The sequence below is a fragment of the Nomascus leucogenys genome, chromosome 3 (genome assembly GCF_006542625.1).
Source record: "Nomascus leucogenys isolate Asia chromosome 3, Asia_NLE_v1, whole genome shotgun sequence".
Taxonomy (NCBI): domain Eukaryota; kingdom Metazoa; phylum Chordata; class Mammalia; order Primates; family Hylobatidae; genus Nomascus; species Nomascus leucogenys.
The window spans coordinates 125,364,809-125,384,807 of NC_044383.1; the positions used below are offsets into that span (position 1 = coordinate 125,364,809).

A 19,999-nucleotide genomic window follows, 5' to 3' on the forward strand; every position below is an offset into this window, starting at 1 on the left:
CCATGCCTGAGCCTCCCACCCCCTCCATGGGCTCCTGTGCGGCCCGAGCCTCCACTACGAGCGCCACCCCCTGTTCCACGGGGCCCAGTCCCATCGATCACCCAAGGGCTGAGGAGTGCAGGCGCACGGCACGGGACTGGCGGTCAGCTCCACCTGCAGCCCCGGTGCAGGATACACTGGGTGAAGCCAGCTGGGCTCCTGAGTCTGGTGGGGCCTTGGAGAACCTTTATGTCTAGCTGAGGGATTGTAAATACACCAATTGGCACTCTGTATCTAGCTCAAGGTTTGTAAACACACCAATCAGCATCCTGTGTCTAGCTCAAGGTTTGTGAGTGCACCAGTCGACACTCTGTATCTAGCTACCCTGGTGGGGCCTTGGAGAACCTTTATGTCCACACTCTGTATCTAGCTAATCTGGTGGGGACGTGAAGAACCTTTATGTCTAGCTCAGGGATTGTAAACCCACCAATCAGCACCCTGCCAAAACAGACCACTGGGCTCTACCAATCAGCAGGACGTGGGTGGGGCCAGATAAGAGAATAAAAGCAGGCTGCCCGAGCCCCAGAGGCAATCCGCTGGGGTCCCTTTCCACACCGTGGAAGCTTAGTTCTTTCCCTCTTTGCCATAAATCTTGCTACTGCTCACTCTTTGGGTCCACGCTGCCTTAGGAGCTATAACACTCACCGCGAAGGTCTGCAACTTCACTCCTGAAGCCAGCGAGACCATGAGCGCACGAGCCCACCGGGCGGAACGAACAACTCCAGACACGCTGCCTTAAGAGCTGTAACACCGCGAAGGTCTGCAACTTCACTCCTAAAGCCCAGCGGACGACCCAGACCGGAGCGCACCGAGGTCCCCACCCGGGGCCGGGAACGAACAACTCCAGACATGCTGCCTTAAGAGCTGTAACACTCACCGCGAAGGTCTGCAGCTTCACTCCTGAAGCCAGCGAGACCATGAGCCCACCGGGCGGAACGAACAACTCCAGACGCGCTGCCTTAAGAGCTGTAACACTCACCGCGAAGGTCTGCAGCTTCACTCCTGAAGCCAGCGAGACCACGAGCCCACCAGAAGGAAGAAACTCCAAACACATCTGAACATCAAAAGGAACAAACTCCAGACGCGCCACCTTAAGAGCTGTAACACTCCCCGCGAGGGTCCGCCCGCGGCTTCATTCTTGAAGTCAGTGAGACCAAGAACCCACAAATTCCGGACACAATGGGAGGTTGGTACTGAGAAACAGATCAGCCACGTGAGAACTGTCCACCAGCGCTGCAGGGCCAGGCAGAGAAGTCTGGGTTTTGTTTTCTTATTAGCCCTGGGTACTCCGTTTCCAGTGCTTTTCTCTTGTAGGCCTCAGTGAGATTTTTTCTTTTTTTGAGACAGGGTCTCACTCCGTCACCCAGGCTGGAGTACAGTGGCATGATCATGGCTCACTGCAGCCCCAACCTTCCAGGCTCAAGCGATCCTCCTGCCTCAGCTTCCCAAGTGGCTGGGACCAGAGGCGTGTGCCATTATGTCTGGCTAATTTTTTAAAAAAAATTTTATGTAGAGATGGGGGTTTTACTATGTTGCCTAGGCTGGTCTTGAACTCCCAGGCTCAAGTGATGCTCCCACCTTAGTTTCCAAAGTGCTGGGATTATAGACGTGAGCCACCATGCCTGGCCTCCGTGATTTTTAACTGTAGCCTCATTGTTATTTCTCCCTCCCTTTCTCTCTCTGTCTCTCTCTCTCTCACACACACACACACACACACACACACACACACCAATGTCTTCAAAGTGTTGACTACACGTAATTCTATTTAGTGACCAAAAAATTAACTACAGAATAAAATCATAATTTTCATTAGGTATTGTTGAAACATAGAAGTAATAAAAATAGATCAAAGTTAAAAAAATGACTACTAGAGAATTTGGGAAGAGAAGTACCTTTTTAATAGATACATAAATTATAGTTATTTAGAAAACAATAACTTTAGTGTTTCTAGAAAGTAGATGGCATTTCTAAAAAATAGTTACACACACTTGATAAAGAACAGATATTCCTTCTGAATTTAGAACTTTATGAGTTATTGTTATAATTAGTAAGGCTGAATTTTAACACAAAGGACTATAATAAAACATTCTTTGAATATTAAAATAATTCCCCCAAAACCTATATTAAGCTTTACAAATTTCAGGCAAGTCATTCCATCTGAAACTCTGTCCAAGATATACGTGGCTGTGAGTAATGTGTTTCTGTGAAAGTCTTTTGGATGAAAATAATGAACTTTGGGTTTTAGAATATTTGATTTACTGCCTTTGGGTTCCTCTCCTGCCTGTTTCTCTTGCTAAACATTCAGACTGAGACTTTACTATGACTAATCTTACTCCATTCTTGGACATTCTGCCTCTGCAGTGGGGAAGGAGACCCTCCCGGATTATGGTGAATATTTAGCTCTGAATCAAATGAATGTTTAAATCTCTAAGACTTGCAGTAATGTTGAATTTGGCTGGTTACCCTGTGGTTATAATATTTTAAGCCTTTAAAAATATACAGATTCTCAAATAGCGACAAGCTTTTTTCCTGATTTTTTTTCCTGCCTAGCAACTTTGCTATTATCCTCACTGTCTACTTCAAACAAACTGTATGCAGTTTACAATTCTTGTAGCATATGGTTGCTGCCTACAAGCACTTTGTGTGCCTTGGCAAACAGCCACATGCAACATTGAAGAATGGTTTCCTGGATGAGTACTAGAGAATTTTGTTTCTATCCATTTTTCTACTTGAGTTCAACTTTTAAGATAGGGTTGGGTTAGACATTGTTTCTTTCTTCCCTTCTCCTTCCTTCCTTTCTTCCTTCCCTTTCCTCTCTCTCCTTTCCTGTTTCATTGTTGCAGCTATCCTTCACCCTAGGTAATTTATGTTGTCAGTATCATTAGAGGTTCTCATCAAGCAATGTTAATGTAATACTCATGTTGACAACCCCAAGTGTTTCTAGCTTTTGCTTTCTCCTGAATCCTCACCTGTATTTCAAATCATTTTGATTAAGATCCATTGGTTTTTTGTTTTGTACTTCTGGCCTGAAGAGAAATCCTCATGGCAGAAAAAGTGTTGGTTTGTAAGCCTCATCACTGATATTGAGACCCAGTGTAGATATCTGTTTCGGAAAAACAATAGGTTTATTTAGCATTAATTGAAATGAGGGCTGGGTGTAATTTCCTGCTGCAAAGGAGAAATTGGGAAGGAAGGAGCAGAAGCTTTTAGAATATAGACTGGGTCTGACAGCAAGATATGAATATTCTGTCTTGAGACATTGGTAGTGCAAGAGGTAGGGGATCAAAGCACAGGCCCTTCTTAGTGTGAGGTCCCTTAACCCCTCAGTCCCTAGCTCCGTTTCCGACTTCCAACCCTTTCCTTGCAGGAAGCCTGGAATGGGATGTCCTGGCACATGAGGGGGCGGCAAAGCAATGGGCTGAGAAGTGTAGGAGAAGCAGCTGCAAGAGGTGAGCTTGTGTTTCTCTTTTCTGTTTTGGGCCCCTTGTGGCCATCTTTGTGTCCATGCTGTCTGCACAGATTGCAGTCTGCTTTTCTGCCATTCGATCAACTGGTTGAATTCATTTATCTACCATTGGGTTACTTATTTTTGCCCAACATAATGATAGTCTAAGTACAGTCCAAACTCACTTCAGATTTATAGAGCATTAGTCTACCATAGTCCCAAGTGCAAGTAAGAGATCATTTTTTGATTAGCATCTAAATATTCTGCATTGAGAAAAATGCATTAAGGGGTGAGAGAAATGTATGTGTAATAATGCATTTATGTATACATATAAATATATACGTGCATATATGTATATAAACACATATTCACACATCTATACATATGTGTATATATACATATAAATACACACATATGTATATATTATGTATATGTATAGTTTAAATGTAACCTGGACATCCATAAATTACTATGGAACTTATTAAACTATATATCCAAATAAGCAGAACATCACATTTTCAGTATTTATATATTGCAGTGGAAGTCTTTAAACATCAAATCTTACTGGTGATTAACAAATTTAAATATTATCTTAACAGAAAAGTAATATAAATTTGCTATCTGTATGTTTTGTTGCCCTTTGGGAAAATTATACTGTCAACCAGTGTTAAATAGAAAACCTTCAAATCAGTTATAAATTGACAACAAATAGCAAAGTCTGAATCAATGTGTTCTGCCTAACATTAAAAAATGTCTTGATCCTAATTCTCTTCCATTTGACATCTCTAGCCCTTAATGCCTTTTTCAGAAGTCAATCTGTTATGTTGAATATGCAAAGAGGCAGGAAGAAGCCTCTGAAGGCACGGTGAGGCTTAGTCGACGCCTTGCAGATTGGTGTCAGCCACATTGCGCGGCTGGGCCCCTGCTGGCAGCTTCTCTGCTGCTGCTGGTGGGGGCTGCCTACTGGCCTCGCATGCAGGCACCATGGCTGTAACGTGCTCTTCTGCTGTGCATGCTGGAGCAGGCACATCTGCCCCCATCTCTTGTAGGGAGGCGTCGGTGCGAGCCTGTGGGGCCTGACCGGAAGCTTCTGCCTCTGGCTTCCAGAATTGTTGATCAACCTGTGCTCCAACAGGGAGACCCTCGCATTGGGTTTCTGCTCCCAACACGGCAGGAGAATTACTGGCTTTGGAGGGAGGTTCAGCCTCACTACCTTCTTCGGCTTCAGCCTGAGGAGTTAGGGGAGGCAGGGGACTCTCTGAATCCCGTGAAGGGATCAGAGGGGATTGCTCTGGCTCCTTGAGAGCGGCGTTACCACTCTCCTGAGAACTGATTTCGGGTTGGGTTTCTTTGGACTGATGCGGGGTTGATTCTGGATGATGAATTATCATGAAGGCTGTGGCCAGATTTTTCACAGCGGTTTGGACACTATTAACCTCCTCTGCGTCAATCTCTTGATCCACAGAGACATTTGACTCTGGCTCTTCATCGGAGGTGTGCTGACTTTGGTCATCCTTTTCAGATATTTTTGCGTCTCTAATTTTTTTGTAGAGTTCGTTTCTCTCTTCTTGTAAAGCACGGCAGAGGTTCTCTAGCCTCCCAATTTTCATCACGAAGCACTCATATTCTTTAGCTCTCAGTGCTTTCTGTGATGTGAAAACACACGCACATACACACACACATGAAATGACATGATAAGCAAAATGTCTAGGATGCTCTCTGGAAACAAGCAAAACTATTTGTCCCAGAATTTGTCTACTAGAGGCTGAACAGACGCTTGGTCATGGACGTCACTTCCTTTTTTTTTTTTTTTTTGGCATTGTGTACTAGACTGGTAGATTTTTTAATCACCATAGCCTATTCATTGGGAAAGAAAGATGGTCAGGCTTCCTTCTGCTTTGGTCCATAGCCTCTCAAATCTTATGGATGAATTTTCTGCTTCCGAGACTTAGAAGGTAGAAGCAAGACTTGTGGCAAGATAAATGAGATGGATTGGGACTTGGGTTTCAGCAGTGCCTTCCTTATCTATTCTATGAATAAACTGCTATGTGCTAATCCCGGCGGCCACTTGATTTATGTTGATGAGTAATATCTCTTTGGAATTGGTTGCAATTTGAGAAGAATTGTTAGAACAGTAATTATAACCATAGAAATTCACCATATACTAATTCATGATGCTGGCTGCTCAAACGGTTCAATTTTTTCCTCTAGAAATGTCCATTTGTGCATGAAAATGTTCCTGATTATCTCACTCCTTCACCTCACCTCTGAGCTACTCTGTCCCTTTGAGACCTTTTTTTCCCCACTCGTTATACATGGAGAGACCTTCACCTGTAAGCCCTACTTCTCGGGTCAGGGGCCATGTATCTTTGCCTTTGGACTCTCAAAACCTACTTGGAGCCTGGCATGAGATCAGTATTTAAATGTCTGTTGGAGGAATTAAAAAGATATCTCCGTATCTGTTTACATTAGAAAATAGCACGTGCACTGGACGCTTGGGCTGGTGTCTTCTCACAGTATGTTCAAATCAACTAATTAATTTATTCAGCACCTGTTATGTGTCAGACACTGGGGAAATTTAAAGTAAAATAAGACACTCATCCTACCTTTAAGGAATTCACAGCCCTTAAAGGGGACAGCTGCCCTGGGTACAGCTATAGAATCAACAGGTAAGCATGTGACTTAGGGTCACAAAACTCTTTGTGAGTCTGGACCTGATTCTAAATGACCTTTGCTCTTATTATACTTATTATAATTTAAAATGTCACATCCTGCCACACCAAATTCAGCTCTTTTTCACACATAACCATTTGTACTATTAGCAGGTTATAATTGTATCATAAGTCTGAATATTTTGACTAGACAGAGAGGATTAAAGCTAAGGGAGAAACTTCCTCACCTCTTCAATCATGTCCAACAGAGCTTTGTTACAGTTCTCAAATCGGGCTTTCCATGTGGCTGTGTCCTTTTCCAGCTTCTTCATTTTCTTAGTTGTCTACAGAAATTAGAGTGAGTGTGTGTTAATCTTGAAGAGTTAACATATCAAGGAAGCTATTAGCTCCACATGTGAGACCAGGAGAAATCCTTTTGTTACCAGCTGCTGAAGCAAACAAATGTTCAATGTCAAGAATGAAGATTGCAGCGGAGTCATGATTTATTTCTGAGCCATCTAGGGCAGTGGTGAGCAAACTTATTTGCACCTGAGCCAATTCAGGAAACGGGAAATGACTTAGGGGCACATGGTTTTGTCACTGCTTTTTCTTTCATTTAAAAGAAGAATATCTTTATGGAGTTCCATGAACAAGCCTGTAATTTAGGATATTTACTGTATTGAATAGAAGACTATCACAGTGGGAAAGCTGGTATGGTCTTTTTAGCCATTAAAATGTTGATAATATCTGGGCACATCTGAGAAGTAGCTACACAAAAGCAGTCTCTGTATTTTCTGGGTCTTTACATTTATAGAGTGAGGTAGAGTTCACAAAATGTGATTACATGCATTATGTATTTTACCCCCATTTTATAAATGGAGAAACCGAAGTTTGGAGAGGTAGAGTAATATTTAGGTGAATTAACATAATAGTGGGGCTGCCATTCTTTTATTTCATTTAGTGAAGCATATAGAATGTCTGGTGGTCACCAGGCCCTGGGCTGGGTGCGAGGAAGTAAGAAGTGAATAAAATGCAGCCTGTCTTTTTTGAACCTGAGGCTACTCACATTCTTGTTTGTAGGATCTCTTCTTTGCTTGGATGAAGTGGAGAACAAGGCATGTACTCAGGTGCAGTTTTCTTGTATGAAACATAGCTGGGCACTCGCTGCTTGGTGCCAAGCTGCCTGAAGCTGGGTACCCACGGAGGCCAGAGGCTGCGCCCAAGACTGTCAGCCCCTGGCTCTATAGACAAGCTAGGTTTTTAATTTTGATCATATTTTAATTTAGTTAGTAGTTTGTAAACTTCTTTGTTTTCTTGTTTTTTGTTTTTGTTGTTGTTGTTTGTTTGTTTTTCACTCTTTTGCCCAGGCTGGAGTGCAATGGCGTGATCTTGGCTCACTGCATACTTTGCCTCCCGAGTTCAAGCGATTCTCCTGCCTCAGCCTCCTGGGTAGCTGGGATTACAGGCGCCTGCCACCACATCCAGCTAATTTTTTGTATTTTCAGTAGAAACAGGGTTTCTCCATGTTGGCCAGGCGGTCTTGAACTCCTGAAGTGATCCACCCGCCTCAGCCTCCCAAAATGCTGGGATTGCAGGCATGAACCACTGTGCCCAGCCAGTTGTTTGTAAACTTTAAGGTCATCAATCTTTTTAAGAATGGTGAAAGCTATGGGACCACACTTCACAAAAATGTGCATATGTGCATCATTTTTTTTGTAATTTCTAGAGAGTTCTCAGATAAACTACTAATGTCCATAAATGGACCCAAGATTAAGAACTCCTGATTTACTATTTATTCCACTCTTAAAACTACATAATTTTGAAAAACACTTTTTCCTGTTCTAATTTATTCCAATCTTAAAATGCTAGAATTTCAAAAAAAAATTAAGAAAATGGATAGTTCCATTCTGAAGTGGGAGAACTGTAACATTTAACAAGTGTCAATCTTCTTCAGATTGCTCATTGTAAAATTTATCATAATATTTTAAAAATATATTTTAAGAGGATGTTTTCTACACTTCAAAACCATTAATGCCTATCCCTGTTTAGAAACACAGTTCTGATGGCTGATTTTGTATTGGGAAGACACTGAACAAGCTTTAAACATTACATTAAATTATAATACTGGCACCTTATATTTGAAAAATACACGTAAAAAGTTAAAATCCCTTCCAAAATGTATAATTTAACTTCACAATCTTGTGAGTTAGGCGGGGAAAGTAGTATCTGCATGGATTTAAAAAAATTAGAGGCCAGGCATGGTGGCTCATGCCTGTAATCCCAGCACTTTGAGAGGCCGCGGTGGGTGGATCACATGAGGTCAGGAGTTTGAGACCAGCCTGACCAACACTGTGAAACCCCGTCTTTACTAAAAATATGAAATTAGCCGGACATGGTGGTACATGCCTGTAATCCCAGCTACTCGGGAGACTGAGGCAGGAGAATTGCTTGAACCCAGAAGGCAGAGGTTGCAGTGAGCCAAGATCATACCATTGCACTCCAGCCTGGGCAACAAGAGCGAAATTCCATCTCAAAAAAAAAAAAAAAATTAGATTCAGGAAGTCAAGTGAATTGATGAGTAAGACCACTTGATGAGAAAGAACACACCAGAATTGAATTCAGGCTTTCATCTTCTCATTCAAGGCTCTGTCAGTTACATTACATTACATAAGTTAAATTCTCTTCTAAGAAGGTTCTTATAAGATGGTATTTCCTATTCTAACATTCTACTTTTGTATATTTATATGGAAGTTTTTTTGGTTTTTTGTGTTTTTGTTTTGAGACAGAGTCTCGCTCTGTTGCCCAGGCCGGAGTGCAGTGGCATGATCTCACTCGCTGCAACCTCTGCCTCCCAGGTTCAAGCAATTCTCCTGCCTCACCCTCCTGAGTAGCTGGGACTACAGGCACATGCCACCACGCCTGGCTAATTTTTGTGTTTTTAGTAGAGACGGGGTTTCACCATCTTGGCCAGGCTGGTCTCAAACTCCTGACCTTGTGATCCACATGCCTCGGGCTCCCAAAGTGCTGGGATTACAGGCGTGAGCCACCGCATCTGGCCAAAAGTTTTTTGTTTTTTTTTTAATTCTTAGAAGGTTATATTTTGACTTCAGTATATACACCATAATGTTAAATTGCTAGCTCTGGTCTTTTTTTTTTTTTTTTTTTTTTTAAGTTATCCATGGGTTAGGAAAAGAACTATTCTTCCTCAGAGTGAAAATGTAACCTAGAATTTTTGGACTCCTGCTCAGATTAATTCACTAGATACTTACCAATTTAAAAATACAACCCAAACCTCATTCCTACCTATAAACTTTTCATTACTTCACAAAATGCACCAAAATATCTTAGTGAGAGAAAAAGGAAACCAAAGGAAATTTGCCTGTCAAAATAGAAAATGTCAATATTTTGTTGGTGATAAGCAATACTCACTTTGTCCATTTCCTGTTTGAACGTGGCAAACACCTCGTTGCTTTTAGTTAGTGTGCTCTGGAATTCTTCAAACCTTCCTGAGTAGAGAGTGAGCTGTGAACAGAGGAAAGAGTGGATCTTTCAGAATACTTTCCAGAAGAAAACATGTCATTGTTCATTATTTAAAGGAATTCTCAATATAGTATTAGTAATATGTTTAATTATTTTATTTACTACAACATCAACCTAGGCCAGTGAGCATGATTGAAATGCTTCTTTAAAGAAAAATGGAAAAATAGTCTGGGCGCGGTGGCTCATGCCTGTAATGCCAGCACTTTGGGAGGCCAAGGCAGATGGATCGCCTGAGGTCAAGAATTTGAGACCAGGAGAATGGCGTGAACCTGGGAGGCGGGGCTTGCAGTGAGCCGAGATCATGCCACTGCACTCCAGCCTGGGCGACAGAGTGGGACTACGTCTCAAAAAAAAAAAAAAAAAAAAAAGAGTTTGAGACCATTCTGGCCAACATGGTGAAACCCCGTCTCTACTAAAAATACAAAAATTAGCCGGGCATGGTGGTGGGCACCTGTAATCCCAGCTACTTGGGATGCTGAGGCAGGAGCATCACTTGAACCCAGGAGGCGGGGGTTGCAGTGAGCCGAGATCACGCCATTGCACTCCATCCTGGGCAACGAGCAAAACTCTGTCTCCAGAAAAAAAAAAAAGAAAAAAAATGTTATTTCATTATATTAAAACTTTTGTCAACATTTATTGAGTACTACGTGCATGGACTGTATGTACAAAAGTATTTAACCCATGGATCTGCATTTGAGGGACCTGCACTTCTAATGGGAAGACCATCTCAAAGACAACTTGACTGTGGGACAATGGCTACAAAGTCAAGTCAGTTAAGGACAGTGGGTGATCGGAGAATGTGAGCGTGGCAGGTGATCATGTGAGCCACATGTTTATGGAGAAGGTAAACCTGGAACTTGGTCTTGAAGGAAGGGAAAAAATAGACAAATGAAAAGATGTGATAAAGGCAATGTGGGCTGGACACGGACGAGGGCCGTTGCCGTGATGCAGGTTGTACGCCACTCTAGGCAGTTGGCATTTCTGTTTCAGACATCAGAGTTTTGTATGTTTATGAATATAGCATTCTAGCCAATAGCAGTTAAATGTCCCTTTTTATCAAAATCAGTTTATTACATCAGTTTTCCACAGATGGAAGTAATGAGTCTTGAAAAAGAGATGCCTTTTTTTAATTTGCAGAGAAGCATTGTATGGGTTTGCATTTGCCAAGTGTGTGGCTCACCATAGAGATATAGCGAGGAGCATTTGTATCGCCAAGTCCTTAATTCCAGTGCTTACATTCGGGGTGGAAATGGGGCAACACAGGGAAGGAAAGTGTGTAAATACTTGATCGTTAATGACAGTGATAAAATAATAAAATCTTGTCTTTGAAAATAATATTAGGGTAGCATGTTTTGAATGAGAGAGGATTTAGTATGGATGAGTCAGATTGGTCAAGCCTCAATTTTCAAATGAATCTTTGGTACTCTTGAGTGTCCAGAATAGTCCCAAGTCTTCAAATGGGTATAACATTTTCATACAACATATTTTTTTTGTATGAAGAAGCAGACTTGCAGCATCCATCAATAAACAAGGGCCCTGGCTGCACTGGATAGACCAGGAAGGCTGGGTTATCAGCTGGAAGGAAGGCACCGACTGGTGTTATCAGTGAGACTGTCTTTTTTAAAGTACAGAAAGCACCCTGAATGAAAGCTGGCAGATTGGAGAGTTTCCAGACTTGGGGTGTGGGTGTGAGAGGGAATATGTATGAGTCAAACAACCCCTAGAGCCCAGAAAATTGCTTATCTAGAATGGGTTTTCCCCAATAATTTGGAGTAGTGGAAATTTTACTGCAGTAGACAGCAATGATAACATAAATCATTTCCATAGAATACAGATTATCCAAAGAAAAGCCAAATGACAGCTGATCATCATTTTGAAATCTCTCATTTAGTACTGTGAGTATATGACAGAACCAAAATTTGTTTCTCATGATTCCTTGACATACAGATTAAAGAAGACAGAGTAAAGGGGCATCAAGGAATTCATGGCCAAGAAGGGGCTCTAGGGTTTTACACACACAGAGAGACACACACTCTCTCTCTCTCCCACATACACACACACACACACGCATGGTGCATAAGACAATATTTACTGTGGTTTTTTTTTTCTTTCTTTTAAGGGACAGTCTGATTCTGTCACCCAGGCTAGAGTGCAATTGTGTGATTCTAGCTCACTGCAGCCTCAACCTCCTGGGCTTAAGAGATCCTCCTGCATCAGCCTCCAGAGTTGCTAGGATACAGGCACATGCCACCATGCCTGGCTTTTTTTTTTTTTTTTTCCCACACAGGCTGGTCTCAAACTCCTGGCCTCAAGCAATCCTCCTGCCTCAACATCCCAAAGTGGTGGCATTACAGGCATGAGCCACTGTACCCAGCCAATCATGTGCAAGGCACTCTGACATATTCTGTTCAACTGTGTTTTCTTTTTTCTTTTTTTTTTTTTTCAAAATACTGGTTGGAATCCACTGTGGGCCAGAATTAATTTCAGGGCCCACAAATGGGTCAGACCTCTTGGTCTGAGACACTGTGCCCTAGGGTTAGCTCTTGGGGACTGGCTACCTATCCTGTACATCATCCATTGGCCTAGGGTGGGAACAACTATCCCCAGCAGATTCTGGTCACCTTCTATCACAAAAATCTTTTCATTAGTATTCTCAGCCCAGCCTCTTTTGTTAACTTTTTCCTTAATTTCTCCCCATTCTTTTTCCAACTTATCAGTAACTCTAGCAGAGTTACATAGAGGCCTCAGACACTGTGGTCTCCTGAGCTGGTCCTCCCAATCCCTCTTGCAGCACTGTAGTTGCGGGCTGCAGACAGACGGGGCAGGAGTGAGCACGTGTCTAGTCCATCTCACAGATGCAGCCTTGTTGGAATCAGCAAGAACAACCACCCCCAGGACTTCAGCCTCAATATGAGCTAACAGGCATTAAAAGCCCTCGGGTTTGATTGTCTTCACTTAACTGGGTAAGGCTGTCATCATGTCTTACTTTTCCATTTGTACCTGTTATATTTTTCCATCATGTCTCAAAGTAAAGGCTTTAAAAAAGAAAAAGGCAGAATGTTCTTTGTGGTGTATTAACTGGGTGTATTAATTTGTTTCCTTTTCTTATGTTTTCTTGTTGCTGGCTCATGAGCATGGAGAAGACAGACACACCCAGAGTTCTGAGAAGTAGTGTCTTGATTCATCACCAGCTCTTCTGTGCTTTTTCTAGTTATGGTTTTCATTTTTGCTTTCTATTAAAAAAATTAATTGTAGTAAAATACACATAACACAAAAGTTACCATCCTAACCATTTTTAAGTGTATAGTTCAGAATTGCTAAGTATATTTCCAGTGTGGTGCAACCAATCTCTAGAACTTTTTCCATCTTGCAAAATGGAAACTTTATACACATTAAACAACAATTCCCCATTTCTTCCTTCCAGTGACCAGTCTAACATTTTGCTTTTCTTCCTATTTGACCTCTCTGGTGGCAAAAACTATGGATTTCTCAGATAACTCTAACACTCTCCTACTTACTAAACGTTTGTACTTCTTGTTTACTAAATGGATATTTGTTTGGTAGTGTCTTCCCTCACTATCATGCTGACAGGATACATGTTTGGTTTCGTGTATCATGTTCCCAGTCTCACTTTGGTATTTCACAGAGCCAGGGAAGGACATCCAGAGGTCATGCACAGCATTTCCCCTGCCAGAGGCAGAAATAGAAACAAACTCTTCTATGATTAGAACAACAACAAAAATTGCATCAATTTTTCACTGAGCACCAAATTTTAATTATAGACATTCATAGAGATGGGAAACAACTGTGTCCAGGAATCGTCTTGGTGAACCTGTGAGATTTGGTTTGGGAGTAAGTCCTATGACAAGAACAGGTGCAGCAGTGCTCTCCTCTCACCTGTAGAGGTATGGGGAGGATTTCAGACTTTAAAGACTCTGATGACATGCTTTCCACAATTTACCCACTCATCTTTCTCCTTGGGCAGTATTTTGTGTCCACATCAGATATTGCTGACTTCCCACATCTGCTACTGTCTTCATCCTTGTTGATCCAAAGAACACTATTTTGTAGTGACAATTGTATCCCATTGATCATCTCTGACATTAATTCTGTTGCCTTGGCTTGTATAATTGAAAGCCAGACATCGCTTCCTTAAGTGAGAAGCCTGCCCCCAATTGGCCAGCAGTTGTCTTATGACTGAAAAGTGACTTTTCCAGGAAAATAACATAATCTGTCCTTGATAATTCTGTTGCCCAGACCTTAGAAATGAGGCCTTGGCCTTGGCCTCCTGCTACTCCCACCCCTTTAAAGACAGCGTAAAACCAAAGGAAGTGTTGGAGTGTTATGTAAAAGAATCTGTGATAGAGTTTGTTTTCAAAGTTTAGAAGTTTTAGAAATATAATGTTGATACTTTTTAATGAGGAGCTTGTTTAAACATGATTACACATACGGATTCAGGACCTCTATTTTCTTCTTGAGGCTTAAGTAATTATTGGAATTTCAAAGGTAACTTGGAGACAAAAAAGAAAGACAAAGGAGGGTTCTTGCAATTAGTGAGGCTGCCTGCACTGTGGAACACTGTGGGCAATGGAGAAGGCGGGGTCAACTTAGCTTAGGGCCACACTTCTTCAGCTCTGGAAGTTCTCTATGCTCATGAACTACAGCTGAATAGCATCTTGAGATCATCTTTTCTAGCGGTTCTTCAACTTTTTTGCAACTTAAAACTCCTGTTGGACCGGGCGCGGTGGCTCACGCCTGTAATCCCAGCACTTTGGGAGGCCGAGGTGGGCTGATCACGAGGCCAGGAGATCAAGACCATCCTGGCTAACACGGTGAAACCCTGTCTCTACTAAAAATACAAAAAATTAGCCAGATGTGGTGGCGGGTGCCTGTAGTCCCAGCTACTCAGGAGGCTGAGGCAGGAGAATGGCGTGAAACCGGGAGGTGGAGCTTGCAGTGAGCTGACATCACGCCACTGAACTCCAGCCTGGGCAACAGAGTGAGACTCCGTCTCAAAAACAAACAAACAAAAAAAGACTCCTGTTGTCTCATATTTCCCTCTCATATTTCCATATTTCCTTATTTGAATCCTTACCTATGAAATAATACTACTAGTTCATACACTAATTAATAGTCAAGCAGAGACTTTTCTCTCTTATTGGTGATTATATTGCCAAACCTAGAACCATGGCTAGCACTTAGTAGATGCTCAGTAAATACTGGTTGAATTAATTCTGCTTATTTTGGGCCAGACACTGAGCAAAATGCTTTTCATGCATGATTTGAAAACCAACTACATATATTACATATGCATTAATTGATTTTCCTTTTAAAAACTTAAACATAGGCATAATTTCCATCCACAGTTGCTGAGCAAGAGGTGAAGTAATATCAGAAACAACTACATTTTAGATATTAGCTGCTACCTTATATGCTGATGTTTTGGAAACGCTGAAAAGTCATAGGCCTCTCAGGGGTTGCAGGACTCCAGGCTAGGGTCACTGATTCATTGTAGCATTTTCATTTTGCAGACAAGGAAATTTACTTCCACAGAGGTTTAGGTGAGTTGCATGGGGTCACACAGCTTCTCGGTAAAAGAGCCAGGACTCTAACCCGGTGCCTGGACTCAGGGATGAATGAGGAACAATAGTGAATCTAGAACCCCTGGTTGATGGTTTTTTAAGTTTGAGGGGGTATAAGCGGGAAATTAGATCAAAACCTTTATATTTGTATTGTACAGGTCATTAGAGGCCTCAATTCTGATGCCAGCTGAGTGAATCACTCTGTAGCCCACAGTTTAACATTATAATCTACTCTGCTCAAGTTGATTGTCTTCATTTTGCATGGAGGAGTAGAGATTGAATGTGGCAGATGATGTGAACAGTGCACAGCTTCAAGTATTATTTATTGTTCCCCTCAAGGCTCTGTGTGGTGAATGAGGCACAGATAGAATTAGAGGCCTTGGTTTGATTCCTTGAGGTCACACCCCCTTTCCTTCTGCTAGACAGTCAGCAGTCAGCTACCCACCCTACACCATGATGTGATGAGTTCCGTGACTGCCTCAAGGATGATCTTGAGTTTGTAACTCTGGGCCCTTTGCTTCAGACACATTATAGTTCTAACTTCTATGTATCTAGTGTATTAAGACAATTCTTCTTTATTATCAGAGAGTAGTTCATACTGGAGAAAATAATTTATTATTGCTTTGCTATATATACATTGCAGAAATATACTTTAAGAAGGCTAGATATGAAAATGTTCCCTGTATTTTTGTCTATGTAGTAGTATAATCTGTGATTTTAAATTTCTTTTTTGATTTTATCTTTTACAATGAACACGATTTGTGTGTGTGTGTGTGTGTATGTTTACAATGAACAAGTACTCAGCTGTCAGCATATAAACATTTACAAATCTTAAATTAATGCTGCCCAACTTGGAAGGTTTCTGATTTCCGTGCCTTCGGTGAATTTCTCCCTGTGACCTCACAGTCCCTTTAGCACTTGGGTGTTTCCCAGGGCAGTGGAAGTCTGTGGCCTGTGGCAGCATGGTACTCCTGGAACCCACAGGGACCATTATTTAGGACAGGCAGAGCCCCAGGTAGGGGGAATATGGGTAGGTCTGGCTTTCTTCCAGAGTCAGCTGTGGCATAAATGTCCAGAATGGTCCCCCTTTTTTTCGAGTCTGAAATAGGAACCCCCAGAGTCTAATAGAAGCACATAAAAGTTGCCATGCAGCCAAATCAAAATGGTTCCTGACTTGCCTGCCACTTCTATCCATTCACCACTGACAACGTCAACCTCTGATGGCACAGAAACTTGAGTGGTGACTATTTTTCTCATTTTCTTTTCTTTTCTTTCTTTTTTTTTTTTTTTTTTTTTTTTTTTTAATTGAGATGGAGTCTCACTCTGTCGCCCAGGCTGGAGTGTAGTGGTGTGATCTCGGCTCACTGCAGCCTCTGCCTCTTGAGTTCCAGTGATTCTTCTGCCTCAGCCTCCTGGGTGGCTGGGATTACAGGCACATGCTACCACGCCTGGCTAATGTTTGTATTTTTTAAATAGAGACGGGGTTTCACCATGTTGGCCAGGCTGGTCTCGAACTCCTGACCTCAGGTGATCCGCCCACCTGGGCCTCCCAAAGTGCTGACGTTACAGGCATGAGCCACCGCACCCGGCCTCATTTTCTTTTTATGATAAATAATATCAAAACATGAGGACATTTTAAGAATAGCCAGTCATAGATGGTGCATCTGAGCAGTTTACGTTTTCTTCTTACCTTAACAGGGCAATGAGAGGGGAAACACAGTGGAAATAAGAAGCCCTAGATGGGAACCTGGACATTGGCTGACTCTGTTGACCATTGTACTGTCACTCTGTCAACAAACCTTTGACTGGATGTTGCCAGCGCAGAACATTTCTTTTTCATAGATATAATATTGTGCTTTTATTTTTACTTAAAAATACGAATAAATGTGAAGTTGTTCTTCATTTGCAACTCCATCCCCCAATCCCCTGCCACATAGGAGGACTTCTGCTGCCCACCTTTGGCCCCAGCCTTTTTATCTGGGGACAGTGAGGACAGTGCCCCCATGCCTCGTCCGCCTGGCCTCACCTGAGCCTGCAGGACTGTCTCTTGCTCCTTCAGCACTTTTGCCTGAAGTTTCCACTCTGCCGCCTGGTTCAGCAACTATGAGAAGAGAGGGTGTGTGGAAAGATGGTCAGATTTGCCTTTTAGATTACTATTTGGCTGTAATTTGTCTACAAAACTTAACCTGCTCATTAACCTCCTTAAGTAATTTTTTGGAACTTTGAAAAGAATCTAAGAAAGCTTAAAAAACCAGGCCCAGCATGGTGACTCATGCCTATAATCCCAGCACTTTGGGTGGCTGAGCTGGGAGGATTGCTGGAGGCCAGGAGTTTGAGAACAGCCTGGGCTACATAGGGAGACCTTGTCACTGAAAAAAAATACAAAAATACAAAAATTAGTCAGGGGTGGTGGTGCATGCCCGCAGTCCCAGCAACTCGAGAGGCTGAGGCAAGAGGATCACTTGAGCCCAGGAATCCCAGGTTGCAATGAGCTATGATGGCACTGCTGCACTGTAGCCTGGGCAGCAGAGTGAGACTCCATTTCTAAAAAAAAAAAAAAAAAGGAAGAAAAAGAAAGCTAAGAAAATAATTGGTCTAAAAAAGTTGGATTCTCAACTATAAACTAGTGGTTTTAATGAAAAAAAAAAAAAGTCTCCAGCTCAAGTATGAATCACAAAAAATTCAACTTCCCACCACATTCTGGAACCTTCTCTAGCAATCCTGGCCAACAATCATTCGGCCTCTGCTGGAACCTCTCCAGAACATCCCCACTTGGTGCACTTTTGTCAGCAACTATTTCTTTTCTTTTTTCTTTGAGACGGAGTTTCTCTTTTTGTCGCCCAGGCTGGAATGCAGTGGTGTGACCTCAGCTCCCTGCAACCTCCGCCTCCTGGGTTCAACCAATTCTCCTGCCTCAGCCTTCTCAGTAGCTGGAATTACAGACAGCTGCCACCATGCCCAGCTAATTTTTATATTTTTAGTAGAGACGGGGTTTTGCCATGTTGGCCAGGCTGGCCTCCAACTCCTGACCTCGTGATCTGCCCTCCTCAGCCTCCCAAAGTGCTGGGATCATAGGTGTGAGCCACTGTGCCCGGCCAACAACTGTTTCTTTGTAGTACACACAGAGTCATTCTCCTAGACTGTTCTCCACCGTAGCACATGTGATACAATAAGAAATACGTATATTCTTGGTCTTTGTCCCTGATTCCTGACACAGAGCTTCTAACATGCATCAGAATCTCCTATGGAACATATTAAAATGCAGATGCCTCTCAGATAATACGATTTAGGAAGTACAGAGTGTGACTGAATTCTGTGCTTAAAGAAAATACCCAGAATGGTCTGGATATTGGTGGCCTGTGGAGTACATGTTGAGAAATATGGGTTAGAAGTTTGACCTATTGGTCTAAATGCTGGCCCCTGAGAGCTGATGGGTTAAATTGGAAAGGTGATTTGGGCATACAATAACACATTCATATATAAGCTTGCAATTTTAACTTAAGATGAATGTCTATTTATCAATTTTGAGGTAGGGCTGTGGTCTTTGTTTTGGGTATGGATCTTCTGATTAGAGTTCAGAGGGTTTTTTGTTTGGTTTTTATTATTATTTTTAAAAATCACATCCATAGTGTGCCATATAAGATTTCTAGGTTGTTAGGCTTGTGTGTGTGTGTGTTTAGCAATAGTGCTAGAACCTAAAAATACTTATGAAGCAGCTTGTCTGGATAATTCTCTAGAGTTTTCCACTTCCCCCCAGTCTTTTATACCTACTCATATCTAGTTTTACAGTTGTTTTTTGCCATTTGCTTGCATTTAGTCTTTCAAAGCACTAAGCATAATTTGCACAGTTTTTTGTTTTCATAGTTATATTTCATCAGTTTATGTAACATCCTGTTGATTTACACAAAAGCAAGTGCAATTGGAAAGAAAAGGTTTGTGCAAAGAGCTGATTCTTGGTAAGCTCCACCTTACTAAACTGGGGCAAATTTTGTAGCCCTTCCAGAGAGTGGCTTGGTACACTTGCGAGTCAGCATACTGTGGGCATCGGTCAGTGTGTTTTACAGAGAGAATAGTGAACATAGAGATCAATCTGGCTAGTCAGTCTGGAGGCTATCAATTAAGAAGTTTCTCTTGTATTTGAAGATAAGCTGATTAAAATTTCCTACTTTTAGTTTATCCCTATTGTAAAAAAAGTCCACGATGTCTATGTATTACTTATATAATCAGAACGAAAAAAACTAACAATAAAATCATTTTTTAAAACTGGAAAGCTTCTTCTTCCTCATCTAAGTTTGTCTTTTTCCCATGACCCAACCTCTCCATTTGTAAAATGGGTTGCATTTGTTCCTCTATGCCTCCTCGGGTGCAATGAAGATTGATTCTCATAGAAGTGCAACCAACTGGTCCTATGAGAGGACTGGGGCAGCTGTGGAATAGAAGCCCTACAGTGTCCCCTCTGGCCATCTGAGGAGAGTGGTGGCACTGTGCCTGCTTATTGTGAGCTGGCTATGCAGCTTTGTTGTGATTGGTGACCCCCAACCTTGAGGGAGGCTGGTGGCTGCCTATTCTGCCTGAGTGACTTGATATCTCATTGCTTCCAAAAGGAGGTGTCCGAGCTGCAACCCAGGTAGGTAGGTGGCTAGCTTCTAAGAACTGAGATGAGCTCCCTCTCTTTGACTCAAATCTGTTTTGCTGAACCAAAACAGGTGCTAGTTTCCTGCTAAGGCTGGGTCGTCTCAAAC

At 42.1% G+C, this 19,999-nt stretch overlaps 1 protein-coding gene across 1 annotated transcript in view; it reads right to left on the reverse strand.

The window, feature by feature from the left end:
- Positions 1–1,914: 1,914 nt before the first annotated feature.
- Positions 1,915–19,999, reverse strand: part of TXLNB (taxilin beta) — a 51,095-nt gene continuing 33,010 nt past the window's right edge. Inside the window, exons 7-10 of the mRNA XM_003255796.3 lie at positions 17,284–17,358; positions 9,565–9,657; positions 6,384–6,479; positions 1,915–5,130 (exon numbers count right to left, since the gene is read on the reverse strand). Of these exons, the coding sequence (XP_003255844.2) occupies positions 4,357–5,130; positions 6,384–6,479; positions 9,565–9,657; positions 17,284–17,358 (1,038 nt within the window). The 3' untranslated portion in view covers positions 1,915–4,356. The remainder of the gene's footprint in view (positions 5,131–6,383; positions 6,480–9,564; positions 9,658–17,283; positions 17,359–19,999) is intronic.